General features: G+C 41.4%; 1 protein-coding gene across 3 annotated transcripts in view; it reads right to left on the reverse strand.

Moving 5' to 3' along the window:
- TSNAX (translin associated factor X) overlaps positions 1 to 19,048 on the reverse strand; it is a 56,535-nt gene that overhangs the window by 13,028 nt on the left and 24,459 nt on the right. The window contains exons 1-5 of one of the 3 annotated variants that reach the window (XM_053939526.1): positions 12,613 to 12,665; positions 10,935 to 10,990; positions 10,690 to 10,797; positions 6,442 to 6,556; positions 4,661 to 4,791 (exon numbers count right to left, since the gene is read on the reverse strand). In XM_053939526.1, coding sequence (XP_053795501.1) covers positions 4,661 to 4,791; positions 6,442 to 6,556; positions 10,690 to 10,705 — 262 coding nt within the window. In that variant the 5' untranslated portion in view covers positions 10,706 to 10,797; positions 10,935 to 10,990; positions 12,613 to 12,665. Of the gene's footprint in view, positions 1 to 4,660; positions 4,792 to 6,441; positions 6,557 to 10,689; positions 10,798 to 10,934; positions 10,991 to 12,612; positions 12,704 to 19,048 lie in introns of those variants that run through there. The other 2 variants (XM_053939525.1, XM_053939527.1) reach the window with 2 other exon arrangements.

Below are 19,048 nucleotides of genomic sequence, written 5' to 3' on the forward strand. Positions count from 1 at the left end.
AATCTGTACTGTTAAGAAATGTGTAGAAAACAGTCATCAGTTTTTGTTGTTGTTCAATTAGTGCTATACTCAGTGTTTGAGCTCATGCAAGTGTCCTTTGGGGAAACGTCCTGCGTGCCATTAGCACTATTCTTAATGAGGGAAAGCACGAAACTCCTTTAGTGCTCTGCCAGAATTGTTCTATCTTCAAGTCAAAAGAACAACTGCTTGGAGTAACCCCAAAAAAAGCATTTAACAATTACAAGTGGCAAACAATATTCCCAAGCATAATACTCATAGCATTCTTCTATTTATAGGCTAACAGTTATTATACTGGACAAAATATGTATTAAGCAGCTTTATTATGCAGACAATCATGATTCCCCAGTTAAGGCTGCTACAGTGGTTTCCATTATAAGCCCAATTTTGAACCCTTTTACTCCTTCTGTGAGAGGTAGGGTGGGGAACAGGAGGATGTTTCATGTTTAGTTTCAAGACAAAGGAGAATATTTTTAGGAAGTTTGAGGTTAATTAGACATGCTGCTTTTGAGATATGGGACATAAGCGTTTCTTTATTCTTTTTGGAAGAAAAAAGCAGTTTAATGGCAATGTTTTTGTTCAAAAATAGCTTTTTAACTAGTTCTCCAGAATTTCTTTAAAATACAAAATCAGAGTTGAAAACTAGGTTAAAGGAAGGTCAAGACTTACAGCCCTAGGAAATATATAAAGACAAAGATCTAGCACTTTTCTTAGCTACATTCTTTTCAAGAAGATATGCAAGCTTTTTCCACTGAAAAAAAGCAAAGCAACAATTAAAGAACACCAATCTTAAAACCAAAACTAAAAGCAACATTCTTAACTCTTATCACTTTTCACATCCCAATTACAGTTCTTCATAAACAGTGGTGGGCAGGTGGAATAAAGCATTCCCTCTCCCAGCTGCTCTTCATCTAACTGTCCCTTCATTCTTCCTTGTTTCTAGGTTTTCTATCTCAGCTTCATAATGCTGACATCAAGCATCTTCACATCTCTGACACCTCCTTGATCCCAGCTTCAGCACAATCAAGAGCTACATGTCTTGAAGCCTGCATATTCCCTTTTTTGCCATCCTAATGACAAACTGGAGAGCAGAGGATTTAACGAAGGTAAGCATAAAGGTCTGGCTGAAAGTTAGCATTTTATCCTTGTTATGCACACAAACTCATTTACACAATGCCTAAAAGCATTCCCTGTCTTCCTAGTGACACACAGGTATATTCTAACACTCCCTTACTAAACATGCACTATGGGCAACAGCTGGCACAAACTCTCCTTGCAGAGGAGCATATGTAGAAGAGCTAGAACGTAAGTAGATCATGTGGATGATGTACCAAAACAGAATGAAGGCAACTTATTTCAGTTGGATTTTATAAACAGTCTTCTTAATGAGGCACAAATACCTAATTACAGAAACAACAGGTAGATCTTAGGGCCAAGCATTATACAACTGATGGGAGTGCACAGATTCGCCATTTACCTCAACTGAAGAGAGGGGAAAAGTAAAAGTACAGCCATTTCCAGTTCTAACTTCAGATATGCATTGGGGGTCTGTGTATTTCTATCCTTTAGTTCTGTCCAAAAAAAGTGCGAAGTTCAGGTATTTGAGAGATTCCACACCTGACTGCTGGAAAGACAGACAGCAGAGTCTACTTCTCTCCCTTATTTAGCACACCTTCTTGTCTTCCTTTCTTTTTACCTCAAGAGGTCAGTAAGATTAATTCTCTTCAGTTTTCTTTAGAGTGTAGTAAGAAAATTCTTTAATTCTATGACAATCTCACCCCAAGTCCTGTGTAAGCATTAAGGATGTGCTACCATACATGCAACTGTGTGCAGTTCTGGGTGTCACTATTTAAAAAGGATGTGAAGGTTCCTGGAGGCATCCAGAGGAGGGCAACAAAGCTGGTGAAATCATTGGAAGGAATGTCTTATAAGGAGCAGTTAAGGATTTTGGGCTTGTGCAGTTTGGAGAGGACAAGGCTGAGGAACAACTTCATTGCTCCCTACAGGTTCCTGAGGAGGGGAAGTGAAGAAGGGGGTGCTGATCTCCTGTGCTATCCAGTGAAGGTATATGTGGGAATGACTCTAAGCTGCATTAGGCAAGAGTATTTCTTTTGAAAAGGTGGTCAAACACAAGAACAGGCTTCCTAGAGAAGTGGTTGATGCCCCAAGCCTGTCAGTGTTTAGAGGAAGCATTTGGACAATGCTCGTAACAACTTTTTGACTTTTGGTCAGCCTTGAAGTGATCAGACAGTGGCACTGGATGATCACTGTACGTTCTTTCCATCTGAATTTGCCTATTCTGTTCCAAAAGTTTTGCAGCTGTGGAGGTATTGAGTCATCATACACATGCATCAGGTCTCTAACTTCCTCTGCTAACTACTTCTACTACTAATCTCCCCTAGAGTAACTCATCCTGCTCTAAAATGGACAAATACATCTTAGTCATTTTAAGAGGCTGAGATTTAAAACTCCGGAAAAAAATATTAAAAATTCCGAATTATTCCTGACAGAATACTTGCAGTTGTTTTCTAAACAGTATATTCAGGTCTATTCTGGTATTAATGAGTACCTTTATGCAAGTCAGAAATAAATTATGCAGGAAAATCAGTGTAGCTGATAGTGTGTATTTACCAAATAAACAAAGCAAAGCTGAGCAGTACTTTTCTTTCATTCACTTCTTTATTTTCAGATTTCAGCTAGCTATGGCTAGCTTAAGTTTAGGTATCTTTCACATAAAAAAGAAATTTAACTTCTGATTTCTGAAAACATATTTTTTTAAAGAAACAAAAACAGATTTTTTTTTACTAAGAGGAGAGAATCTGGATATAGGAAACTAGCATCAGGTTTTCTCACTTGTTTTAGAAGAATATGGGCACACACAGAAGTTATTGTGCAGTAACTTTCCACATGTCTGCTATGTAGGTATACTCTCTTATGTGTGAGATGAGTGAATCTAATTCCAGGCCAACTGCTCCTCAGTAGAACTAGAGGCAGGTAAGCCTCTTTGAATTTACTGCCACAAAGACACATATCAAACAAAACAGAGACGGTTCAGGTGAGGCAGCTGGTGCAGAGTTAGTGGTTACCCTGTGAGAATCTGACTCACATGGCATGGCTGATGGCTTGCATCATGCAGTCTCACAAAGATCCATGAGGCAGCAGACCTCAAACACTGCTGTTCTATACACAGCATTATAGACTCACATGGGACTACAAACTTCAGGGGTTATTCAAACCAACATTACAGGTTACAATGAAGCTTTCCAAAACCTTTGTTCATAAAACTGAATGCAAGGATTCTCAGCTTTTATAAGCAGTAGTTAAAATTAAAATCAAAAGATATGTTTAATGTGTTAAGATACTCATAATACACTTTGAATAGTATTGTTCACAGTTTAAGTTCATCTGTATTGTTCACAGTTTAAGTTCATCTGTAGTGTCAGCATTTTGAATTATCTCTTTGCATTGTGTCACTACAGTACTTGGCTATAAATAGCAGCAAGACACATACAGATTAAGTGGCTCAAAGAAAAACTATTTATATCTAATTTGAGCAACCCAATGCATCACAGGTAAGAGGACTGTGGAATTAATAAGAGCCATTGAAGATTATCAGGGCACACTCCTTCTGGCTCCAAATTGCTAAACTGAGACTCAAGACCTGTGTCACTCTTACACCAAAGTTTGTGTAAGACATGAGCACAAGTTACCTTGAGCGTTGTTTGTCTTGTAAATTACAGAAACGTATTGCTGCTGGTTTATCAAATCAATCTTATGGACATTTTTAAACAATTAAATAATTCACGGCAAATCTTCAGCTCTCATCAGATGAAGTTTTGCCTAAACAAGGAAAGATATACACAATTCCAAATTGTTTAAAATGACACTTCTATACCATGACTAAAATGTCAAAGAAGCAGTTACATATTTTACTCATGTGTTACCACAACCAAGGCATACCAATTTTAGGTAATATTCAGATTGTCAGCAAGGAGTCAGCAAAGAAATATGGTTTGACAGCAAGAGTCATGAATGAACTGGGATTTAATATCTCAAGAATATTGACAAAGACTGCTGTTTAAAGAGAGGAGCAGAAAAAGATGTGACTGAAACACACAAACTGGTTTAATACTTGTAACAGAGAGGCAGAAGCACATTTTGAGTCTAGAAGCAAGAAAATGCTAAACTAAGGATTTAAATTCATTAACTTTATCAACTCCAAATCACTTAATCACTCAAAATGGAACATTTCACAATACAGTTGCTCCCACTCTCCTCTTAGAAACTGTAACCCTTCAGGAGGGGCAAATGAGTGTGCTACGTATATTCCTCTCAGTCAAAGAAGAACAGCCAGTACATTTGTGAGAAATACTCCCAACTTCAGTTTAGGGCAGGGTCCAAATTGTTCCAGTTGTAGACTCCCGTTTACATCTTTCTTTAAACTGCAACGAAACTGTAGGACAATAGCTTCTCTAATACCAGACGCTAACTTTGCTAGTAATAAAGATCAACCTGAGTCCTGATTTATAACCACAGAAATGTAACAAATTCAGATCTGCAGTATGAAGATGAAGTATTGCTACATAAAGAAAAATAAGCTTAGTTCAAAACTGCACACTCTTCCTTGTTTTAAATTATTTACCTGGAGATATAGCTTTGTGGAACTGATACATGTCTTCTCCAATCAGCTCTTGTGCAACCTGCTTGATCTTCTGTCGGACAGCATCTAGCTTGACTTCAGATTCATTTAGTATTTCTTTCCCATTGGGAGCACTGCAATCATAAAACAGAAACTGAAAGAGCAGTTTCCAGCATGAACAAACAGTTAAAAAACATTACAATTTTTCTTTTACTAATCAATACATTTTTTCTGGCTTCAAGAAAAAGCAAAACTGATACTAGAATGAGAAACAGTTTAACTTTCACAGATACCTATTGCAGATTCTGAAATTCTGTAGATTCTTACCAAGAAAATAATCAACCAGTCAGGGTTCTGGTAGCATGATGCTTATTCCAAACTACAGTCATGATTATTGTTTAAGTAAGAAAAAGGAGAAACACATACAAAGGCTTCAAAAAATATTCCAGAAAACTAGCAGTATTTACAGAAGTCCTTCAACTTCTTTAAAAAAAAATTAATATTTTGCAATACTTGACAGCATTGCAAAAAACAATACATTATGTACTTCTACATGTGATTTCTTTTTTAAGGAAGTAGTTATGGACTATGCTGTTCAGGAACAGCTGAAATATCTGATTCACAACCACAACATATACTTGGTATTTAAAGTTTAGTTTAGCTAATTTCCTTTAAACTTTCTCCTCCCTTGAGCCCAAATAATCTACATGGTATATTAGTTTACAGTCTCTTTAAGGAACTACTGATTAATTGGTCTCAAGAAAACATTTAAAAGCAAACAGTAAAATTTACTGAAATTAAAGCCACAATAATTGCAAAAAGCAATGAAGAAGGAAATACAAAATACAGCATGGAAAACTTCCAATCTCACAAAACCACAAATGCCTTATAAAACAGAAATCTAAATTCAGAGTAATGAGGAGTTCTTTGTTGCTGTTCTTTCCTCCACAAGTTCCCAGCTACCTAGCCCCTGCAGTGGGAGTAGTTATTTACAGTCAAGGCTGTAGAGGTTACTGGAACTATCACAGTACCTTCTTTGCAGAAGAAAACCAAGTTAAAGAGCAGGCAACTTCATAATCTGCATTTATAACTGCAACTATAAATAGTTACTACTTCAAAATAAATATATTGATAGGTAACAAAATGCAAATTAAGATAAATGAAATTACAAAGAAAAGTATCAGGGAGAGCTGTTATATAACATGCAAAGCCAGTGTCTGCCACATACAGCAAACACTTCATACAGCAGGCTATGCAAAGCTTCAAATTTTCCTGTTGTTCTTCTGGTTTGTCCCTGTTTTCCAAAGATTGCTTGAAGGCTCGTGAGAACACAGAACATATGGAAGCTCAAAACTTCACACAGAAGCGTATCCAGCTGTAGTATTTACATAAACAGACCCCAGGTCACCCCCTACTTGCATTGATGACCTCGGGTGGGGGTGCAACAATCAAAATGGTGACAGAACTGCCCGAGCAAGTAACCTGAAGGAAGGGTGCATACCTCTCTCTCACAGCTTGCTGAAAGCTGGAAGGCTCTCATCTGCTGCTCACCCTACTGCTTTACACTGGTTTAATAAACCAATAAACCAACTCAGAAACCTGAACCAGCACCTTTTAAATCTCTATCTGGAGTGTGCATTCATTAGCTTGCATCCACCCTAAAGGATGTTTATGGGAAGTTAATTAAATTCCTCTCAACAGAACATTGCAGCTGTTACTCACAGACAACACTGCAAGGCAGACTGTAGGCTTCTGTGAACATTTTCACACTCAGTGCGACTCACCTGGCGAACCTGTGGAGCAGAAATATCGTTCTTTTGCTTTCGATCGTTATATCCCGACTGAGTTTCACGAGCCGTTCGTATTTATCATGCCTGGTGTCAAGCTCCAGCTGGAATGCTGCAGAGTCAATCGCAACAGCAAAACTCAGTTGTCACACGAACACAGTTCAGGGGAAGAGCAAAGCACCTGTGCTGCACTAACTCCTTACAGACCCCACCAGCCTTGCCCCTGGGCACCTTTCCCCAAGATGGGCTGTCCCTGTGTGGGGCACAGCTGCAGACACCATCACTGCCTATCACCTGCCAGAGCTGCAAAATTCATCATTAATGCTACCTTTGTTTAGTAAGTCAGGTTTAAGTAGATATCAATCCTGATGATGCCTTAAAGCAGCCTAAACAATTTTTAAGGTAAAATATTTGGTTTTGCTAATAAAATCTATTCCACAATACTGCTGTTCTGGAAACGGTCTGAAAATTTCATCCCAATTCAGCAAGACAAATCAAAAACTAAAACCCTACAATCATTTGTTAATAAGATTCACCAGTGCCTAAACCAATCAAATAAAAAGCATCTGGCTAAGGTACATATACTGCTCAAAATGCACCGTTTAGTTATAAGAAAGGTTGCATTTCACATCCCAGCTAGACTTGGCCAAAAGTTGAGTATTTTAATATCCCTAAGGATTAGAAATACTAAAGAAAAGTGAGATCAATTACTTAAAATAAGATTTCTGATTTGCTGATGTTAGTTCTCTCTAACTACAACAAATACAGAGAAGAGAGGAAGCATATCTGGTTTGGACAGTCAAATACTATGAACGTTTCACGAATACCATTAACATTTTATACACCATTATTTTAGTAAATAAATCACTAATAGATGTTTACAAGATATCTAACAAATTTCCTATATATATGTCTGAGGTGTCAAAGTATGTGAAAGAAGATGCAAAAATAAACCAAGAGGTTACATTTTTAAAGGGTCTGACAAGTGAACAACCTTTTAAAAACCACAGCAGTTCTCTGGCAAGCGAGGTTTATATGACACTAGAAAAATAGTTCTGTATTTCTTATTGCCTTGGTAAAAACTTGGTTCTTCTCATTTTGTTCTTTTCTTCCCAATCTTATTCTGAAACTCGAATATAAGTCACAAATGCTCCTACTGATCTTTTAATTCTTATACATATCTGTTTGATGTGTCTCTTGGAAATACTGAGAGCCAATTCCACCCCTGAATTATCATCAAGAAATTTTCCCTCAGATCATAGTGACAGGAACTTGAGGAAGGGTGACTTCCTTTCATAGGATGACACAGATGACATTTCCAAGGACCATTTACAAATGCCATCTACTGGGAAATTCACTATTCTGAATATCTGCAATATTAGCAACACCCCCTACATTTTCTGGATAGTTGTGGCTTTTAGACTTTTATATTAGATTTTAAACCTGTTAGAGACTACTTTGAAGTGTTTTATATTCTAAAGTAAATCAGACAAAGACAATAATGTTTAGCCTAACAAGATGCAAAAAAACCTACTGTATTGTGCTATTGCCTAAAATTGCAAAGGATTAGAACTTGGGGGTTCTCCAAACTAACACAGCAAAACCACACGGTCATTTCCTACACACATTCCACTGTAATGTATAATTTAGCACTGAAAGTAGAGACTCATACTCTATTGATAATTTTGGTGGTGCTAAATCAGACCATTAAAAATTACATTTACTAAACCTTAATCTTACAAATCAAGGTAGCATCCACTCTCTTTATCACTGACCTGTCATATTTAAAACATACTTCAAAAAAAAAAGGTGTAACTCCTTGGGTTTTGACTAATTAGACCATTCCGTGATTCTTATGACTATTTTAGAAAACAATTTCTCATTACTTTTTTGGGAAACATTGGTGCAAATAGATCAATTCAAGCACATCTTTCTTTCAAGGATTAAAACGAGCAAAATGCGTACACCCATTTAAGGCCACACATTAACTAGGCAAATTAATTGAGTGGTTGAGTGTACAGACCAGGGAATGAGCGGCTGACGAGCCCTGCTGCAGAAATGGACCTAGGGGTCCTGGTCAATGGCAAGTTGGACATGAGCCAGCAGTGCCCTGGCAGCCAGGAGGGCCAACCCTGGCCTGGAGGGCATCAGGCACAGCATCACCATCTGGGCAAGGGAGGGAATTTGTCCTCCTCTGATCTGCACTGGGATGGCCTCACCTCAAATATTGTGTGTGTGCTTTTTGGGCAAAACAATATTAAAAAGGTCCTAAGGTCTCAGAGAGCATCCAAAGGAGGGCAATGAGGATGGTGGAGGGTCTGGAGGGGAAGCTGTTCCAGCAGCAGCTGAGGTCACTCAGTCTGTTCAGCCTGGAGGAGACAGAGGGTGATGAGGGAAAGAAAGCAGAAGGGCAAGTACCAATCTCTTCACTCTGGTGACCAGTGACAGAACATGAGGAAGCAGCCTGCAGATATGTCAGGGGAGATTTAGGTTAGGTATCAGGAAAGATTCTTCACCCAGAGGGTGACTGGGCACTGGAACAGAAATGGTCACAGCAACAATCCTCTCTGAGTTCAAGAAATGACTGAACAATACTCTCATGCACATGGTGTGATTCTTGGGATGTCCTACACAGGGCCAGGAGTTGGACTCAATCATCCTGATGGATCGGTTCCAACTTAGCACAGTCTGTGATTCTATGATTAAGTTGTTTAGATTCAGACAACATACACAGAAATAGTGCACAACTGGTTCACTTACACAACTTGCTCAATTATAAACCATCTGGAGCATACCTTTTCCTCATGCTTGTGCCTGACATGGAGACAAAGACCACCAGTATCTTTATCTGGGGCAGTGCACTTGGTGCACTTTGTATTGCAGTAAACACTTCTGCAATAAATACAAAGAGTGGATCTTTGAAAAACTTTGAAGAAACCATGTCCCTTAAATTCTTTCTGAAATTAACCAAACATGGATGAATGGATCTCATGAGAAGGGAGGGAAACAACTGTTTTGAAGTGGAACTAGTAGCAACTTTATGAGAAACTGATGTTCATGACAGTGAAAAATTAAAGTTGAAAGTACAGTTGCTCTACTCAATTCAAGAGCAAGTGTATATATACAATACTCAATATAAATGATAGAGTGGTTTGGTTGCAAGAAGCCTTAAAGATCAGCTACTCCAAAAGGACACTTTCCACTAGATCAGGTTGCTCAATGCCCCCTCCAACCTGGCCTTGAACACTTCCAGAGATGGGGCAGCCACAGCTTCTCTAGGCAAAGTTCAGGGGTCATGGTTAATCATCTGCCAAGCTGATTTACACAGAAAAATATAAACACCCGTTTTTAAAAAAGCCAGGAAGTTATATGACATTGAAGTACATATTAACCATCTAAAGCAGCCAGTCAGCTTATATTTTACCCTTCTTAGCTTCATAAAAAATATGTGGCACGGGGAAAATTTTACAACAAGAATTAATCTATTCCCCATTTCATATCTCCTTCCTTCTTCAGTCACGGTTTCTCATTTCTGAAGTTGAGCTTTGCTTTGTTAGGAGTTGTCCAACAAGAAATTTAAATTTACTGGAGTTTAAATCTGGTTTGGTCAAAAATCCTATAAAAACAATTTGGCAGAAGGGACCTGCCTTTTTAAAGAACTTCCAATATATGTTAATATTTAAAAGGCATTAAAAGTGAATAAAGTGACTACATGAAGGTCTATATTAGTTAGTTTAAGTCTTTTTTTAAAAAAGTGCAGTTATAAACAACTACCAACTCTTAAAACAATGTATCCAGATTTACATTTCAGTAGTTTAGTAATTTGTGCATCACAGCCAAGGTTGGAGCGTCCTCAGTTTCCCAAAGGTCACCATCTCCTCCTGTTGCCCCTGTGGCTAAGATTTTGTATTACACCTCTGCAGATCCTACAGTTTGCTGTCACCTTTGCCTTGCTGAACACTTGTGCATTTGCTCAGCATCAGGTTCAACACAAGTGAGGAGGGCAGGGGGAACAGCAGGTGGGATGGAAACAGGAGCAAGTCATGAACCAGGCAGAGCTATGCAAAATCCCACTCCCAGGACTTCATTGCACAAAATGCAGAACACTAAGCTCTAAAGGTACGGAGTATGAGTCAAATTAGTTTCAAGCTTCTCCCTTGGAGAGAGCTGGTTTATTTTGCTAATAACTTCCTAGCAATTTCTACACCACATTTTTAAAATCTGGTTTTCCAAATGCTTACTTACATTTAAAAGATGTCATCAAAGCTGAAGGTGGATTAACATTCTCTTTTTCTTCTCTTCTTTGACCATGTGAAAAATTATCATGCTTTCGTTTTCTGAACCCACCTGATCCTATTAAATAGTAGACATAAAAAAAATAAAATTAAAAAATAGTTTTGCCAGAGCAAAAGGAGCACCAGAATGCTGTCTTCAGAGCATTCCTGACTGCAATCATATTCTACAGGATAGAATAAGGTAACTGGACGAACCTTATTATCAACTGACGTCAGCTTCACATTATCATGTTACTTCTTCTACCACATTGCTAGTGAAAATTAGAAAAAGAAATCCACTTCAATGGATAAGCATGGCAGGAACCTAAGCCTTTTTTTTTGTAAGGTCTTTGGGTCTTCACATCCTTTTATGTTTCATTGCTGTAAGCAAATGGTTGCATGGAAATCTGTGATTTATGTCACGGGTCTTCAGTAACATGAAGAAGAAGTAAGGCACAATTTAAGCAGACTACCCCTACTCAGGGATATAGGTTTAGCTCCTGCAGTGTAGTTTCTTAGGCCCTTACGCTCTGCCCATTAACCAGTTTCTTCTCTGAATGTAGCTGCTCACTTCTACTGCTTTGTGTGCCTCTTCCTTAACTCTCCTTTTCAGACGTACACCCAGAACTCATCTCTTTTGGACTATGTTTTACTCCTGATTTACACCTTGTATTATTTCTTCCTTTTATCCTTCCTTCACCTTGGACTAACTCATTGTGTCACCCATGTGTCAACCATTCCTCCCTCTCCCTTCTTTTGGTGACAGCTGGACACTGTTCCTAACAGAGCCAAAAATTTGGCAAACTTGAATACAGGCATACCTTTTAAATACGTGAAGTTCTCTCAAGTCCTTAAAAGAAGAACCAAGGGAACACTGGATTTTAGAATGCTTCTGCTTAATTGTTTATTATCCCAAACCAAAACAAGAAGTGGGCGTAGCTACTTTCTTAAAGAGCAAACTGAAAATAATTTTTTCTTTCTTTTATGCTGGGCATGAGTTCAGGGTTTTGTTTTGCCTCTATCAGTTGAAAACATTAAATGCACCCCCTGAAAGAGTGCTGAAGGGAGGTCTGTGTGATTCTCAGTAGTACCAAGCAATAGGACAAGAGGCAACAAGCAGAAATCAATGCACAGGAAGTTCCATTCTTCCTGACTACACGGGAGAACTTCACTGTGCAGGTGACCAAGCACTGGAACAGGTCGTCCTGAGAGGTTGTGGAGTCTCCCTCACTGGAGGTGTTCAAGAACCATCTGGACACAATCCTGTGACATAATCCTGTGCTCTAGGGTGACCCTGCCTGAGCAGGGAGGTTGGACCAAATGACCGCCCCGTGGTCCCTTCCAGCCTGACCCGTTCTGTGACTGATTCTGTGACTGCCAGGGCTAAACCAACACAGAGACGGCAGAGCAAGCTGTGAAAAATATGTATTTCACATATATATTGTGCTGTATACATATTTTATATCCATATATACACACACTATACTGAACAGTTAGCACAAATGCTTTACAGGCCTCACACACTCAGCTTCCCTCTGTGGCATCTGCTTTTCCACCCAGGGATACAGACCCCTTTAGCCACGTTCTCTGACGCACCCGCACAGCCCCAGCGGGAAGGCAGGGCACCCGTGAAGGAGCGGCCACTCCCAGTACGAGTTTCACGGCACAGTCCAAGGGCACCGCCGGGCACGGCAGAGGCTCCGCACCCCCGTCCCTTTCGAGCCGCGGGGCCTCCCCACGCTTTCGCCAGCTCCAGCTCCTCACACCTCGGTCTCCTGAGGGTAGGGTGGGGTGGGGTAGGGTGGGGTGGGGTGGGGTGGGGTGGGAAGGGAAGGGAAGGGAAGGGAAGGGAAGGGAAGGGAAGGGAAGGGAAGGGAAGGGAAGGGGATATCACCTTCCTTGCCGCTCATCACGGAGCCGCCGCCGCGCCGCGTCCCCCGGGCAACCCGCAGTCGCCCCGCAGGCCGCAAGGACCCCGACGCACCGCCCGCCGTCCCCGCCCTGCCGGCGCCATGGAGGGGCGCCAGCGGGTGCCTGATGGCGAAACGCCATACAGGCGGCAGCAGCCCGGCCCGCCGCCCGCGGCGCGGGAGGCGCGGTGCGGAGCAGTGGCGGCGCGGAGCTTGATTTGGGCGTTGCTGCCCGCGAAATCGGGGCAGCGCCAAGGCCGGGACGTGCTCCGAGAAGGCGACTCCGTGGCAGCTAGTGTGCAACCCCGTCGTAGGGCCTCAGCGCCCGCGGCACGACGGGACATGTAGTGCCGGGCGGGGCAGTCGGAGTGGAGCGGCGGAGCTCTGGGTTGCGTGTCCCGCCTCCAGGGCAACGATGGTCCTCGGCTTGGACCCGCAGAAATCCAGCGACATTCCTCAGCCCAGATGCGCACAAAGCGGCTGTCATGTCGCCTTCCCCTCACCCCTTGACTGACTCCTTACTGCCCCTTTCGTCCCCGGCTTCCAGAGAATCACAGAATCAGTTGGGTTAAAAAAGACCTCTGACATCATCGAGTGCACCCTACGGCTGAACACCATCATGTCAACCAGACCATGGCACTGAGTGCCATGTCCAGGGACACTCAAAACACTTAAGCACTTCCAGGGATGGTGACTCCACCACTTTCCTGGGAAACCCATCCCAATGTCCAATTGTGACATTCTTTCTGTGAAGAAATTCCTGCTCGCGTCCAACCTAAACCTTCCCTGGCACAGCTTGAGACTGTGTCCTCTGCTTACTCCTGTCCACTCCTGTCTCCTTAGTGCCCCTTTCCTCCCCAGTATGTCAGGATCCAGGTGTTCTCCTTCCAGGCAAGGTGACTGGGAGCCACCCTCAGCGGAGCACCAGGTGCCGCAGCACCACTCCCCTTAGTGCCCATCCACGTGGTATGCCAGGGGAAGGAGACCGGGGAGGATGGCAAACTGACACTGAGACAGGGTCTGGAAACTGGAGACACTAATTGTACACCGAAAAAATCTGATAGTGAAGCCACCTGATACCAGGAAAAGAAATCTCAGAAGCAGCAGATGTAGTTGCTAGTACAGAGGAGGCAAATTCCCAAACTCAGGATGGTAAAAATTATGTTTCCTCTACTGGAGACTTGGTGTGAGTGCTCTCAGGACAGGAGTGTTCTCACTGCAGGAACGAGCACAAAGGAGATGGATGCACACTGTAAACACTTCCCAGCACAGAGGATTCTTGATGATGCTTCACATCTTATGCTCATAAGCTACAAAAAGTCTGCTTGCCCACTAGGTTCATACTTTCCTATACATGCATCCTGATGGATTCCTCCGACGTGTTTAAAATAGGGATGGGTCTTGCAAATCCCCAAATCAAAATCAGTCTTGCTCCTCTGCTGATAGAGCTCATTTCTTGTCACAGCTGTTGCCTGTTTTAGTAGCTGGATTCCCAAGGAAACAAAGCTCATATGAGCACAAAGGTGGAGTGCTTGCAGCCTTTGTGTGTGTGTGCCTGTCCTTCCTCCCCACCCTTAATAATTTTTTAATCTGTTGGTCAACTGGTCGATCTGATTTGACAGAGGGAAAGAGTCTCCAGAAGTGATTATAAACATCCTGAGTAAGGAAAAATTTTTGGGTGGAACTTGCACCTTACTAGAAATCAGATAAGCCCAGCTGTGAAATGCAAATGCTTCAGAGTCGAAAGTTAGCGGAGCCCAGCCTGTGGGAGTTCTGGAAGAGCCGGGCCACTAGCCCAGTATCAGGTCTTTTGCGTTTAACAAATAAACAGCTTTTGACAAACTTGAATATCAGGTGAATCTGTCAACAGATTCAGGAGGACAGTAACTCACCTCACTCAGATAGCAGAGAAGTAAAACTTTGACAGTGAGCTTTAAAGTCTTCAGGCAGCCAAGCAGGAGTTGCTCACACCTGGTATTTTCAACTGTTGAGAACACGTGATTGTCATGCAGTGTTCAAAATTATTCAGAAGTGTAACATAAAACCTTTCTCCAATTTCCTAATCTAAGAAAACAAGATTTCAATCACACTTGAAAAACAGAGGACAAAGAGAATCCTGGCAGAACTTCCTCAGGCCTGATCTGCATATTGAGTTGTGCAACAGCTTGATTGCTGCCCTACCAGCTGCATAGGAGATTTCTATGGGGCAAAATCAGGACATGAAATTATTTGTGTCAGTGTTATCACTGCACACGTTCAGGCACAGCCTTTTGTTTTAGAAGATGTACAAAACTGCTTTTGGAAACACATACTTTTTTTTTTTTTTTTTTTTTTTTTTTTTTTTTTTTTTAACTGTGCTATTTCCCTGTTCTTGGCAGCTCTTTGGACAAAAAAAGCAGAGTTGTTTTGGTTTTATCGATGTCACAGGAGAGTAGAAAGAGTGCCTGCTTCCGAATGCTTCCCAGCAGTGGAGAATTTTCAGCTAATTGGAGGGAGTGAAGGTCAGGTCTTCAGTTGATTTTTGTTTGATTCAGTGACACTTTGCACGTGCACTGAGATATTCAACTTGTTCGACTTCAACAGGATGCTGTTGTGAAAAAGAACTGGTTGGGGTTTTTCTTCTGAAACAATCCACTTAAATGTGGCAATGTTAAACCACTTTGGTAACAGGTTAGTTGCAGTATTTTTCATTTTCTTCTAGCTGGTATTTAAACCTTTCCCCTTTCCCTTCTTTATGCCTGAAGAGTATGGCACCTGCACCTCCACAAGTGTGAAGGTGGAATAGCAACATTTTGAAGGAGGAATTGGTAGGAGAAAGGAGTTGTGAGGATTTAGGGTAGGGCAAAACACCCAAACAAGCTAACAACAAACCAACAAGGTTTTCTCAGAGACTTAAGGTCACACTAAGATGTTGTATATGGATTGCACACAACTGTGTTCTTGATCCTAAGACAAGGTTGGTAACTCAGCTTTCACATGGGAAAGAAGTGTTTTCCAAGACTCAGAGTTGTGAGGACACTGCACAAGTGCATAGACAAGACAGGATCTGTGCCTTTCTGAGTGCAGAAACCAACTGAAAACAACCACTGTAGAGGCTTGGAACTTCTCTATTAATTTTATCCCTGAAGTCTGCTGCTTTGAGCAATGAACTGCTTCAGCAACACTCCTACACAATGTCCTTCAGTGAGGCTTCTGGTCCTCTGCAGTACTATCAGCAAAGACCACCTCAACATGGCAGTCAAGGGAGCAGGAAAGGAGTCCTTCCTTTTCTGTAAAAGTCCAAGCTAAACACTGACTCAGCTGAACTCTGTGAAGAGCAGACAGAGGAGTGTGGTGGGTCCAGCTCAAGAACCACACTAGTGAGGCTGCTTCAACACCTACAGCTTCAAGTAATGGAGCTGCACAGAGGTAGGACCCAGGTGATTTGTCAGACACATGAAATTACCATTTCTTTCTGCCCTCAATCATTTCAATGTAGCTCCGTGGAAACTGTTTAAGATCCCTGGGATCCCTGGCAGAGCTCATGGTGTAGCTCTTCATGCCCCTGTATGGCTTGTATAGCTTTAGAGACAAATGCTATCTTTGTGGTGCCCTCCCATGTTTAAATAACCAGCCTGGGAATGTTTCCTAAAGTTTCTGCTAAAACTAAATAGCACCATGGGTAGCTAGAGCTGGAATTGTCCCAGCATATCCTTTTGGGTTTCATTTTATCTCATGACATGACGTAGTACTCTTAGAGCAAGATTGTGAGGTTGCCTTGGAGATGGAGGGCTTAGCCACGGGGCAAGCTGTCACACCGAAACGTTCCCATTAGCCAGGGTAACTGTGAATGCTTTCCACAAACAATTGAGTGAAGTGAAGTGACAAAAAGCTTATGAAACGGTCACAGGGGAATTGCATAAACTTGGGGTCAGATGATCAATTTGAGACTGTTCCATGACCGAGGAGTTTCGTAGCTGGTTGAGGAAAGGAAGCGGGAAGTCAGCTGGTCTCTAGCTGTTATAACAACAGCCTGTTATGTTTCTCAGGCAACAGAGATGCCCACAGCAGTGGCAGGATGGATCAGAAGGATGATTTCCTAGTTTCCTGGAATAAGGTTTGAAAGCTGTGAATATTTTACTGCTGGTAGAATTTGAGATTTCAGGATCCAAGTGATACACCATGGTGCAGCCTTTGAGTGGATCAGCAGGAAGACTTTAGGAATTCACCATTGATTTAGCTGACTTGTAAACGAGTGAGTGGAAAAAAAGGATAGAGAGAACCCACAGATTTGCTGCAACAACAAAAAAAAAAAAAAAAAAAGAGACCAAACTATGCATCGCCTTTACTCCTAATGTTTAGTTTATATCTTCTAAGGGAAAACTGGCAAGTGACCGGCTGTGAATAATGTACGCATGGGGCAAGTTTGTTTCCAAACATGAACAGTTAGTGCCTGGCTTACGTCTGGGTGGGTGTGCTGGCTATTTCATAAAGATTTCATTCTACTGAGGCAACCACATAAAAGAATTGCTTTGGAGGAATTCAAGGTGAGAGTATCTTTATTTTGCATAAACACCAACACCCTTAATGAAGTAGAAGTGAAATGCAGAAATTAACCTTTCTCCTTCATCTCTCCCATGCCCTGCTCTGTGTCTGAGCCCCTTGCAAAGTCTAATTGAAATTAGATGATCGTTTGTATTTCTAGCTGCTCCAGATTGGCTTGATCATTAAATGCTGGGCTTTTCTTCCACAGAATGGAGGCAAGGCAGAGAAAATGTAAGAGCTAAAGCTATAATGTGTTGTAGTTTTGGAAAAGATGCTGGTGGAGTAAGAGCTGCAAACAAAGAAAACCTAAAATGTTTCCTTTAGCTTTGGGAGTCAGAAAAGTGAGGGAACCTCAGGGTATGGTTCTCATCAGAAAAGGTAAATCCAATTGCATAACAGCAGAATTTTCTTGGGTTTTTTTTGGGTTTTTTTGTTTTTTTTTTTTTTTTTTTTGGTTTTGTTTTGTTTTGTTTGTTTGTTTGTTTTTGGTATTCTTGCCTAGGTCTCTCATCTGAATCATATGAACCTCAAAGAATCTCAGATGCTTTTCAGTTCCTACAGCCCTCAGGACCCCCTGCTGCCCCTGCACTGCAGTGCCAAATACATATTCTCCTTCACCCTCTTGGTCCTCTCCAACGCTGCAGTTTGGAAGTAATGGCTCTTGGCAAAGGAGTTAATCTGATTCATCCACACTTAACTCTCTATGAGAAGGAATCTGAGAATGGCCTTTGTGTCTACATCTGAGAGAGGCAATATATTATATATGGAAAAGCCTTATTCATGCCTATGTAAATCAGGAATAATTATCTTTAAATTGGGTGCCACTGAGATGACTATCAAGTCTTGAGAATTCCCAATGTACAGAATATTTTATGCTGCGGTATAGGTAGGGCCAAAAAAACACAGCAAGGCTTAGGTAGCTAGAGAAATGCTTTCCTAACAATTCCCACCAAAAAGTTCTGTTAAAAAAAGCAGTTAAGGTTGCTCCAGGGCAAAACACACCCACACAAGAAATGACAGGTTAGGGGAACCTTCCCTGCATAAGCTATGCTGCACACCTCACATTAACCACTCCCAGCGACAGACTCCAAACCCCAACAAGAAGCTTCCCTTGTTCTGCAGGATAAAGAAACAAACGAAACACCTCCTACGTGCTCCAGTGCAAAACCCTCCCTCTTTTGTAACACTAACACTAGCAGCTGGTGCATGTGGAGAGTCTATGGTGATTATAGGGGGAAATGGAGATTAAGTGCCCCCTGAGCATAGGCTCTGTGGTACTGCTGGTCTCAGGGACCTTCTGTGACTTCATCAGACTTTTTTCTGTGACTGGCCTCTCCACGTAGTAGACCTCTTCCACAATGCACAGCTGAAGAGCCATCTGTTGCTTTTTATTAGAGTGGAGAATGAGCTATTTGATATACTTACACCAGAATAAATATTTTCCCTTGCTGAAAAAAATATCTGCACCAGGTATTTGTATGCAGCTTCTTCTAAGTGCTTTATTCCCAGTTGGGCCAGAATAGATTTTACATGAAAGCTGTTTACCCACCACTATGGGGTGGAAGGATGATGACACAAAGTTGTAATTATAATTAAAGCTTTAATTTTTTAAACAGAATTTTATGATTGGCGTAGCATACAATTCTGTGACCAGAACTGAACATGATTTTTATAATTAGAATTGGCATCTCATAATTTTCTAGGTAGCTTAGCACAAAATTTGAATCACAGGTTGGCTTACAGTTCCTAATCACCTGGATGCTCTGCAGAATGGGTCAAATCTTAATACTTGGCTTGTAGTATCAATATAATAATCATAATATGGAATAAAAACGTGGAAAAATATGAATCACTCAGAACTTAGGGGAAGCAGATGATGGTGGAAGTATCCCTGAC

Source organism: Vidua chalybeata, chromosome 3 (genome assembly GCF_026979565.1).
Source record: "Vidua chalybeata isolate OUT-0048 chromosome 3, bVidCha1 merged haplotype, whole genome shotgun sequence".
Taxonomy (NCBI): domain Eukaryota; kingdom Metazoa; phylum Chordata; class Aves; order Passeriformes; family Viduidae; genus Vidua; species Vidua chalybeata.